The sequence below is a fragment of the Bombus huntii genome, chromosome 7 (assembly GCF_024542735.1).
Source record: "Bombus huntii isolate Logan2020A chromosome 7, iyBomHunt1.1, whole genome shotgun sequence".
NCBI lineage: Eukaryota > Metazoa > Arthropoda > Insecta > Hymenoptera > Apidae > Bombus > Bombus huntii.
The window spans coordinates 14009458-14021671 of record NC_066244.1 but is presented as its reverse complement, the minus strand read 5'-3'; the positions used below and the strand labels follow the sequence as shown (position 1 = coordinate 14021671).

The window sequence follows — 12214 nt, the reverse complement described above, 5'->3', positions numbered from 1 at the left end:
AACCTGAGTTTTTCTACTAAATTTCGCAGTGTAGTATAATTGTTAAAATTTCTAAATAACGGAGATACTTGAATCAACCCTTCTAATCAACAAAAATTCCAATCTAATTCTTTCCAGAAGATTCGTCGATCTTTGAACGCAGATGGTGAAAATTTTCCAAGAAATTTCGCAATTCAACGTAATTCTTGCAATTCTCAGTAACAGAGATACCTAATTTTTATCTACGATGTTTCAGAATTCAGCATGATTCTAGCCAACAGGAATTCCAGTTTAACTTTGTCTATAAAACTTTTGAATTTTTATAAAACACGTAGTAAAATTCGAAACTTTTGGCTGGTAGTGTAGGTGAAAAGAAGACACGCGCGTTGCGTCGTGAAGCGGGTAGTGGCCGAGCGAGAGGATAGAGAGGAGAAGAGCGAGTTTCAGACCCCATAACCGTGAACTCTGCACGCCGTGGCTTTATGGCGGTACGACGACGTGGAATTACCCCCGTCGTAAGCAGGTATATACTTAAATCTCACGCTCATGCACGTAAGTCGCGCACGAAATTGCACACGGCCGATCGAGATTGTGGAAAAGCCTGAAACTCCTCGATGAGCGCGACTAACGGCGCGGTCGCGCGCGCCACGCCACGCCGCGCCGCGCCGCGCCGCCTCCATAGAAGACCCCACGGGGGTGTGCCGTGATTTACCATTGGGAACGGTGCCTAGGGCCATGGCTTTTATGCGCGCCGCTGTTTTTGATGGGTTCGCGTGCACTCCGCGGAACCTATGCGACAGATACTTGACTCGGAGAAATATCGAGTTGCCCGACTCTGGGCAATTTGCTGTTTATGGGAGACGCGAGATGGAGATTGTTTGCTTGTCATGGATGGGAAAATGAACGTCTCAGTTCGAAGAGAAAATTGGTTGGGTATTTTGGGCACGAGGTTTTTGAGATTTTAGACAAAGGAATAAGGATGGATGATAGAAATAATAAGAGTAGAAGTAAGGAATGGAAGTGAAGATTAAATAGTTCTTATGTTTCATTAATTTATAAGTAATTTGAGATTAAGAATTTGAAATATATACACGAAGATTACAAAGAAGAAACGTGCTTTCTTTTACAAAAGTTCTTCGTATTACAGTATGTTCGGTCGGACTTTTTTCGTGATTTTACATATTCATCTAATTAATAACTTGGGTGGTAATAACACTAGAACCGCAACTTTGTGTAATTAATAGAGAGATAGAATTTTTCTCACAATATGTGTAAAAGAAGCAAGCTAGGAAGAACGAAGTCTTAATAATTCCATTCTTCTAACTTTATTAAAAGCAGAAATAATTTACATAGACGTTACATTAACAACTGATTAAGATGCATTCAATTATAACCGTCACTCACTGCTGCGAAGACAACGTAGTCAGCGCGACGGAACGAATAGAAGTGCCTTGGTGAATAAACGTGTTGCGGTAACAACGTAATTCGTTGAATTTGCGTCTCTCGCTGAACTCGTGTCGAGATAAATAATTCAATTAAGGACTTCTTTCTGGAAAGAACTGCAATTACCCAAAGAAATATTCATCGCAACATTTGATGGGAATAACCACGTTCGTAATCCTTAATTGAAATTCACCGAACGACGGTCGATACATAGTTAATGAATTACCTGTCGTTAGCAACGTGGTAGCGCAGTGTTCAGTGAGAGTTCGTGTTCCTTCCTGTGAATTTGACGTTGTATTTCCTGCGATCACTTTTCGATCATTTACGCAAAGATAACTTTTATTTTTTTACATATTTATCTGTGTATTTACTTAGCAGGATCTTTTTAATATTTAAATGCGTTGCGAATAAAAGAAGGAAAACATTTAATCGCAAGGAATTAGCAGTAAATTTACAAATTTGCGTAAAATTAAGGCCAGGAGGATGTTATTACTAAATATTTTGCAAGGTTTAACTCATTAATATACTGCAGATTTTTATGCACTTATAAGACACCAAAGAATCCAGGAAAGTATAAAATATACATGATATATAAAAATATACGAAATAAAATAAACGTAAATACATCCACGGTCCAATCATTGACCAATAACTCGGAAAAAGAAAACCTCGAAAGCTGAAACTTAAAATTGCCTAAAAAGCTCTATCTTAAATTCTCCACTGTATCATGAAAGACATTACAAAAAAAAAAAAAAGACATTTATCGTCCGTTTTATCAAACGAAATATGATCACAAGCACCACCGGCGAAGGCTACAAGGCGTCTCGTGAAAATGCAATTAAACGCAATCGGAAATCGATTACTCACTGAGGAGCGATGGGCAACAGACTTGCAAATTATCGCCAAACATTTTATCTCCCCCTATCGTTACTCTCGAACGAGAGTCGAAGGGCACCCTCGCGATATTTAGAGCGCGACCGTGTAATCGAATTAACTCGAACACGAGCAGCCCGAAGGTCGGAGGCGAGAAACGCGGTTTTTCCTTGGAGTTTGGCTTTAATCTCGACGTACGATAAGCCCCATGCAAATTTAACGACGCCCATTAAGGGAGACATCACCGTGAGGCGCCTTAATGACAGTCCTTAAATCCTCAAGATCCGTTCTGCGTTATCTTCACGTTGGTAGAGGGGACAAGATCGTTTAAAACGATCGTCCCTGCCGCCGATAAGATCGGATTGTGATTCGTTGCGTTAATTGCTTACCATTTTTTCCTTATTTTTTCTCCTCTTTTCTCCAATGGTGTGTCTCTTCTGCTTTTTTCGCCGTGGCAAAGTTGCACGTTGGATGTGTCACGTTCTACAAGAGAAGATCCAAGATTGGAAGAATCGATAGGAAACTATAGAGCGAAACAGGATGTTTTTTAGGCTCGTAAATTCGCGAGCGGTGTTTTAATTGAGCGAAGTTTGAGGTTTACGAGTTTCGACGTCAGTATCTTCTTGCGAATGGTTTATGCGAATAGTTTGATGTCGTGTGGTTGCTAAGGAATGAACGTGGAATTTTTGTCATTTAGATTGGAGTAGATTTTATGAGTTATTGCATACAGGTCTAGTGTATACGTAGCTTCTATAGAAGATAAGAAATGCGCAGATATATCCAAGCAGAAATTTTAATTAGTTTGTTGCAAATTAAAACCCGAGATAAGATTCTCGTAAAATATACAAACGTCAATCGAAGAGCAGAGTATCCTCAAGAATGTAGAGTGCATACGTGTTTGCGTATAATTAAAGAGCGTATTCATTTCTGCCAAAGCAACAAATCCTAGTTTTACTTTTATACATTTCTTTTGTATAATTTTGTTGTATTTTATCTGTATTAATTTCCTAACCAGTAGACTTTGAAAATCAGTTATTCTTCTATCCTACATGACGTCGTTTCATATGGGTACGTGGAATAGATAGAAGCAGTTTTCGTGTCGAACCTGGCTATACATATATTTTTAATATTTGAAGAACTAAAGATCAAATTGCTGGGATCACGAAACGGAACACGGCACATCATGGAATTACGACGTCAAGGAAATAGGGTTATAGGGAAGAAAGTTGTTGCACGTGTTTTACGAATTGCACGTAACAAAATATGCTATGGCACTTGTTAAACTTTTGGTCACTTAAAAAACAAAGCAATAGATTTGAAAGAATAGATTGAAAAAAATATTTTTCCATAAATCAGTAAGGAAAATGAATACATAAAACCACGAAACAATAGAATCATAACAAAGGTAAAGTTAGAAAGCTAAATTCTTTACAAAATATTCTTTTTTTCTTACGAAGATCACTAAAGATGAAATTAAATGCGTATAAATTCGAAGATGAATCGGGCAAATTCCTAACAGAAATAGTATTATTATTAATTATTGTTTTATTATTATATTATATCTCACGATCACAACTAATTTCCATCATATAAATCCTCAATTTAAAAACCTGGTATCGTCGAACACAACATTCCAATTTATCAGCAGAAGAGTCAAAATAACCTCCAAATCTGAAAATCACCCACGATCACATAATCTCCAAATTCTCCACTGAAGGATCGGCAATCCGACTTTCATCAAGTTCGAGAACGAGCCACGCTCCTCTTGGTTCATCTCCGTATGCACGGGATAAATGAGGACGCAGGCAGGAACCCTCTAATAAATACCGAGTTTCTCCATCACTGGCGTCTACCTTGCCTGCCACCCTCTCCAATCAGGCATCAGACACGATCCTTGGAGGTAGTCTACCAACCTTCCTTCCTTCCTTCCTTCCTTCCTTCCTTCCTTCTTTTCTTTCTTCCTTCCTTCTTTCCTTCCTTTCTTTCTTTCTTGCTTCCTTCCTATCCTCTCGATTCCTTTCCCTTTCTTCTTTTCTTTCTCCCTTGCCAAAGCAATCTTCCATCCCCGGAGTAAGACATTGAGGCACCTGCTAGAGTCCAGCTCAATCAGGGAGTATAGCGTGGCGGAGAGGAGGCAGAAGGCGGTAGTGGGAGAGCTTGCACGGTATACTGAGGGAACTGTATCCGGACGGGGCAGGGGCCCTCGACCGACTGGGTGGTCCTACCGCTTCAGTTGTGTTCCGACGCGCTTCAAGCCAACACTACGAACACTATTTCGATCCAAGCGTCGTGTCGTGTGCTCCTCTCGTCCAACGGCACCGCCAGAGCCAGACGACCGCCAAGGAATAAGCAGAGTCCTACCGGTTCCACGCAACCATTCGATCGTCGACGAGACACTGGATCGCCAGGTTTTGCTCCTGCTCCATCTAATCGATCCTCTAGGCGTCGAAAAAGTACGAGGAAAATAGGAGCTTCTATGGGAAATGTAACGTGTGCCGCGAGTTTAATCACGTCCGATACAGTTTGACGTTGTTTGACCATATTTGATGTCGTTTGACGTAGTTTGACGTAGTTTGACATTGACGTCAAGCGTGTACGAAGATTACATGGAGGTTGTGCGAGGAAGATTTACGATAGGAAGGATAGTTCGAGGATAAGTGCGGTTAAGAAGATATATATATATATATAATAATATATAAGTAATAGAAGAAGAGAGATTCGGAGGGATCGATTTCTAAGGAGCTGATTGGTGAAGTTGGAAAGTGTCGGAGGTAGAAAGCTCGTTCCGTGGGAGGAATCGTGTGGTGCAGGGGAACCGAGGGCGTCTGTCAGACTCGCGGACCTGTCAAGTCGAGGATTGGCTGACGTGATCGTTCAGATTGTTAATAGTCGGTGACGGCTCGTGGAACGTAGGAACTCCTCGTCGTTCCTCCAAGTTTCTCGTGTAAACCTACGGTTCAAACGATCCTTTTAAATTCCATTTACAGATTCTTTGGATTACTCGAATTATACTCGTGTATATTTACTTTGGATTATCATTTGAACTGGGTTGTTCCCGTGAAAATGGTTTCACGAGGTAATTCGTAATTGGCGATTCGGTAAATCACAGGATCCAAAGAAATTGTTGTGGTGTGGGGCGACCGGTTTGTTTCTCCGTGAGACGATCGGCCGATGATCGGTTGCAGCTGGATAAACGACGAGATAATTCTTCGGCGGTGAAGTGAAACGATTCGATCGGAAGGTGCGAAGGAAGGAGATGGTATAAGGGACGATAACGACAAGGTGGCACGGGCTGTAATCAAATGCAGGTTTATTTAGAACGGACGCTTTGATAAAGTGGTTAGTGCGAAAGCGTGGATCGAGCCAATCATACCTGATTGCCCGGACGTGAGTTGTGCGAACAGAAAGAGAAAGAGGAGAAGAGACGTAGAAAAGGCGAGGATATAAGACGTGAGTGGAGTCGAGGGAGGAGGGACGCGATCTCCAGAGGAGAGTCTCGGAGAATTGCGCACGGACACGTTCCAGATGAAGATGTCCGATGCTGCGCCACGTGATTCGTAGATCGACCCTCGATTTCTCGATTCGATAGACTTCCCTGATTGGGACCGATTACCGAGAGTGAAGGAAAACAGCTTCTGGTTCTTTAACGTTCGTTTTCGTTCCTATACCATTGATGGAGTTGAAGATGTGAAGATCGCCCATTGGGGGAAACAGGGTGAGTTATCATCCTCTCTTCTTGGAATTGCTAGATTCGTTATCGTAGGTTACGTGATACAGATGTCAAAAAGAGCGATGTGATTTCCTACTACATTAGATGCTGATTTTGAAGGAGGCTGAAATTGATGGAAGCGTCCGATGTAGCTTTTACCTATGAAAGTTATATATATTTCGAATCGTTATTTGCAGTGTCACAAACTTCTACAACTCTGTTTTATTATCGTGAAATCTCCAAACGATACTGTCCAAACTTTTTCTGGTAATATCAATCTTAAAAGATGAAGATCCACTCTAATGACACGCTTGGTATTCATAAATTTACTCCGAAGTTAATACGCGTGTGTAACAGAATAGGCTATGGTATGACTTCACATCTATACACGTAAACGAACGCTTATTGCTTGTTGTTCGAAGAATCGTTCCTCTTATTGTACACATTTCCTTAACTCGAACTAAAAGTTGCGCCTGAGAATTTCTAAATTTAAAACACCAGAGACTGTCAACAACAAACAAAGAACATCATTTTTCTTCACCATCGAGATCAAACGATCTTCAAGCGTAATTCAATCGACAAAAGTCTAGCCAATCCTCAAATTTACTAAATCTACACGAGACGCGCTTGGAAGGAAAACCGAATCATATATCCTAACCATTCTCTGACGTAAGGTTGCACGACAAAGCTCATCCTGTTCGTGTTTTCTCGCCGGAATTTCCCGGATATTCGTGTTGTTGGATGCACGAGGAAGAGCATTTCGTTCGTGGTCGTCGAGGGTCCAGGTATGCGCACCGACCACAGAGCCCTATTCAACGTTTTTTCTTATTCTTTCCACCGGCGGAGTTTCACCAGAAGAGGGACCGGGTCCGTTTCGACAGCCACGAGACGCCTAATTCCTAATTCCTATTCTCGCCGTTGCTCTCTCGCCATTCGGGCCCAGAGTTTCGTTCCGAAAAGGGACACAACGCGTTGCTTTCTCGAATTCGAAGCCGACCAGCGCCACAGAGAGAGAGAAATATCTCTATTATTGTCATGGAGATGACCGGCTGCAGGAAGAATGGGCGACGAGGGCGAGAGACGTTCACGAAGGGAAAAACGATGTACATAGTCGTTTGCAGCTTTTCAAAACCGACGAGAGAACGCGTAACGTGACGTGGAGGAAATTATTCCGAGTGATCTGCATTTCCATAAAAGGCAATAACGAAGGAGAATGAACAGCGTCGTCGGTTTTCCTTTCCAAGTACTAATAAGACGACGCCGTGACGGATGCTTCGGAGGATTCGTGGAATCTTGGAAAGAGTCATATGGGTTTTGAAAGATGCGAGTTAGGCAGTTGTCTTGGTTTTCTGCTGGAACAGGATGTTTAGAGTCGGGAGTCGAGGCAATGGGGATTATTGAACGAAGAGGAAATTAATTATGGCGATTTGCATTTCCGTTGTTGGCTTTTTTCAAAAGATATAATATTAGAATGTTTGGACGTAGGTTACGTTCTCTGGGAGAATAGAAGGTGTATATTTGGAATCGAGAGTTGGGAAAATGGAGACTTTTAAACGAAGAAGAAATTAACCAAATCAAAGTATAACATTACGACGTTTAGGTAACAATTCTTACCTTTTAACGTAGATGGATGACATTCGAAATCGAGAATTAGGATAGTAGGAATTTTTTAACTAGGAAGAAATTAATTGTCTGAGATACGTTTGGTACTTTGTTTTAACAATGGACATATAATTTTCTTTCTTACTGATAAAAAGAAAAGTAATAGGAATTCCGAAAGCTGAACCGTAGAGTTTTTGAACTCCAATCTCCGTATTTGGAATTAAAATAACTTCTAAGCAATCTAAGAATATCATCCATAACGCATAATGCGATAATTGCGACGGTACTGTGTTCGAGGAACGCAATTTCGAATTAAAAAGAGGCGCTCGTCGAAAGAGTTTTGTTCGATACACCACTCGAATATTGCGATCGAACCAGTTATCTCGTTGATAAGACCATTTAAGGAGGAGGAAATTACTCGCGTCGACTTTCACAACGTTCTACGATCGTTATAATTGATAACGTACGCCAGTGTTATTCGTTACAATTATAATCTCGTTCGATAAAGCTTGCCTCATTTCTTAATTGCACGTGTTGACTTTGTTCACATTGTTTTCACGGTAGAAACTCGGGGGAATAAGGATTTATCCAAGCAACGTCATAAACATTTGCCGCAATTATCGGACAAGATAACAGGTTCTGAACGCATCCTACGAGGTATAATGTAATATTTGAGAAATTCAGCGTGCCGACCTCGCTGGCAATAAACCGCAAGCAAAAATTCCTCTACGTGTACGCTGGTCACTGGATCTTTGTTTTATCGAAAGACACGCTTCCTGCATTATCGAATTTAAACTTTCTTAGCTCTTTATTAAATTATCCCTTTAGTCGTTGCTCGATGAAGATGTTTTTCGTGGTGAGGATAATCGTGGAAATTTCAAGCCAAAATTCTCCTCTTCCTCTCGATTAGATCTTCTTCGAGTCAGCTTATATCATGTGGATATATAAAACGTAATTTAAGCGTAGTTCTTCTTTCAATTTCCAGAAAGAATTATTAATAGAAGTTATCGGTGAAGAACCATAAGTTTCTCCGATCACCAAGATTTTCAGCACAGTGTTAGATCAATATTCATTTCCATTTACATTCATTTCCATCAGTAACATTACGTAGCTATATATTCTATAAATCGAACTTAAACCTTTTCTATTCAATTGATATCTTGTTACTATTTATATTCAAAATATTTGTTAAATACTTCTCTAATAAGCATTGCAAGTCAAAGATTAATTGCCAAAAAGTAAATCAACAATTACATAGCGCTTCCGTCGCAAAGAAATGTCAAAGAATTATTAACAAATAAATGTCCAATATAAATCATCAATGATACGTAGAAATTTGTTTTAAAGCAGATATTCTTTGTTTGACGTTGAAATTAATTATTTGGGGAAGGTAGTTGAAAGGTAAAAATATTGAATCCGTGACAAAAGGATTAAAGCAACGCGTGAAGGTGACAAAAGACGAGTGAGCAGGGAAGAAAATGGCGCGGTTCCGCAACGAATAGGAACCGCCGCGCCGGTGCCGGCGGGCAATCGTACAGACGGATGGACATAACACGGGAGAACCAGTTCTCTCATTTCATTGCGTTCGTTGTCCGATAATGACGCATAGCGCGGCACGCACGTTGTAGCGCCCGAGCAAACATCGCGAGGAGCTTTCCTCCCACGTTTCATTCTCCACTGAAACTTTCCCTAGATCTCCGCATATGCTTACGATAAAAATAGAAAGAGTAGAGTAGAGTAGAGCCGTGTAAATTATGATGATTGCAATTGTCAGACTGTTTGAGTTTCATCACGCTTTGATGATATTGAATTTTGCACGTTGAATCCAGCAGTTCGCTGATTTTCACACTTCCCAACCTAAATTCTGTCTTTTTAGCGAAAGAAATGTTCTTTCGCATATAAATTGTTTCTTAGATGTGGAATCTGGAGAAAATTAAAAAATTCTTGAAAAAAAAGGAAAGTGTCAAATTAAATTTGAAATTTCAATTGATTTAAATCAATTTTAATTGACATTATTGGGAATCTGATAGAAATGAAAATTCGACGGTCGGAAAGGGTTAATATCGTCGATAATCAGCGAGTTAAAATAGAGGATCCCATTTTATCCAGGATAAAATATATTCCATTTTTCCATCGACGAAGAAACAGGCTTCTTCAAAAAATAATAAAATCGATCGACTAATGTTCATAGAAACAACAATCTCGTTAACGTCCAAAAAAAAAAAAACGATCACTCCACTACAAAGTGCTAGATCACCGGATCGATTAAAATCATTCTTACAAAATGCAAAGCTTATATACTCGCACAGATTGATAAAAAAAAAAAAAAAAAAACACCAGGCGAGATCTTTCATCGTGATATACATATAAAAATCGATGATTCAACGATCCTGTCAAGAGCACGCTACCAGCATAACCAGAAGCCGGGAGTAGACCGTATCAATCTTTCGGGGACATTATAATTCTCATCGTGGTGGCCGCTAAAATCGCAAATAACTGTATTACGAGCGGTGCAATGCCGCGGCGGGCATAACAAGAAAGGGGTAGGATGAAGAGAGGGGAGGAGGGAGAGGGCGATCGACGCGCGGTCGTAAGTAATTCGAAGTAACGTCCCTTTAATGAAATTACATCCTATTTGCATCCATAATACGGTGCATGACGAAGAATGGTCGGGCTCCCAATAAAAACTCATTAATTTCCCCGTCCCTCGATATCATTCCGGTTTGTAGCCTCGCCACGTTTGCTGTTCGCCACCAACGACAAGGGAGAACAAGATGAAAAAGTAACGCAAAACCAAATATAAAACACACGATGAAAAAAAAAAAAAGAAATTTAAAAGAGAGAGAGAGAGAAAAAAAAGAGGGGGAAGAAACTGGGCGAGAAAAGAAACGAGTTGGCGAGACGTGATCGATCTTTCGAGCGTATCCGAGCGCATGTACGAACGAGTTTACCTGTTACCACATGTTAATCGCCGCGTCGCGGACTTTCCTCGCCCCCTTTTGCACGCCACGCGAATACACGCGAGCGTGCGACTCGGGCAGAAGCTCGCACTTGCTCGAATACGGACGCTCCGGTAATTAGCGGACTGCTCGTACGGACGTTAATAGACGTGTCTAAGGATTATGTTAAACGGCGACGATTATCTGCCCTGCGGACCACTTTGCGCGCTTACGAAGACGCGTGTGAATGGAAAGCGCGTACACGAGTTGGATTAGGTTTCGGTTGAGAGTGCTTTCGTAGTACATATTGCGCGTGCATTCCAGAGCAACAGCGTGCTTGTTCTGTCAAATTATATGATAGACGAGCGACATCGACGATGCGCTTTTTGACATCGTTCGTTGTTGGAGATGATAATCTTGTGCAGCTTTTACGAAGTTAAATTGGATGGACTATCGACGTTTGAGGAGACGACTTTTCGCGCAGGTGTTAGGAAAATGCGAGATAAACAGGCAAGAAAGTAAAGCGAATTTCTAAATAGACGGAAATACAGGAGTATATAAAAATGACGCTATCGAGCGTTTTGTGAGTAAATTTCTTCGGAAGCAAATCGAAATAGGAACTCGAACGAAGTTAACGTCTCTATGATTACCTTTCGCCCCCTTCCTTTTACGATTCTCGCCTGAAAAAGCAACACTTTCGGCATTCGTTTGCTTTCGAAATCTACAAAATTACCAGAGAAGTGATATTCCGGCGTAGAATTCTAAAATAAGCCGCGCAAAGCCTTCCAGACTTGGTTCCAAGAGCTTTCAACGCCGAGCAACAGTTCATAAACTACGCGCCGTCGACGCGATGACTTCATCTACGCGCCCCTGTGCATTCCTTCGTTGGTATAACGAGAACGAAGAAACGAACATGCGTTCGGACATGCTCTCGCGAATATGAGACACGATCGTGTCTAAACTTTTGCCACGATCAAACCATCGAAAAAGAGATAATCGAAGGATGAAGGGATAGGGATAACGCGACAGAAACGATTCGTTTGGGAACCGACGAACAATCGAACAACGAATCTATGTATTTCTTTCGACTTGTACGAGCTTCTTCCTGCGTTCGACGATCGAAATCACGAAACCCATCGTTTGACGATGAACAATTAAAAATTCGGTGGACAGTAATTAATGAATCGGCCGGGTTGTCTTCGATGAAATTACGAGACGAGGATGATCAGAAATGAGTAATTGATCGTGGAAAGCGGTAAATATCGAGGCGAGCTGTGGCGTAATTAAGCAATGTTTGATGGAAGATTTATGATCGGCTACGAGCTGCACGTTTTTGTATTTACGAAGTGTTCATTAGGTATGCAGCCTAGAGTGTTCTAATGAGAACGTCCTATAAGAAATATCAAGTTAGAAATGATTGCTTTATCCGTTACTATCTCTCATTTATTAGTCTCTTAACGCTTTGTGATTAGAGAGGAGGAAATTAATAATCCCTTAATGGAGCCAATAAACGATTCCGCTCACAAAAACCAACCATCTCTTACACTTGAATACACGAAGAATATAATGAGGGATTCAGGCTAATTAAACCAAAAACCTATTCCATATCTATGAAACAAAAGTCACTTTAAAAAATATACGCTTCCTCCTAACTATTATCCCCAAACAA

The 12214-nt window shown here is 40.9% G+C and overlaps 1 protein-coding gene across 3 annotated transcripts in view; it reads left to right on the top strand.

Moving 5' to 3' along the window:
• LOC126867666 (transcriptional activator cubitus interruptus) overlaps positions 1 to 12214 on the top strand; it is a 146001-nt gene that overhangs the window by 68290 nt on the left and 65497 nt on the right. The window contains exon 1 of one of the 3 annotated variants that reach the window (XM_050622459.1): positions 368 to 502. The exons of 1 other annotated variant lie outside the window; for it this stretch is intronic. In XM_050622459.1, the coding sequence (XP_050478416.1) occupies positions 462 to 502 (41 nt within the window). In that variant the 5' untranslated portion in view covers positions 368 to 461. Of the gene's footprint in view, positions 1 to 367; positions 503 to 3886; positions 6011 to 12214 lie in introns of those variants that run through there. One more of the 3 variants, XM_050622460.1, reaches the window with a different exon arrangement.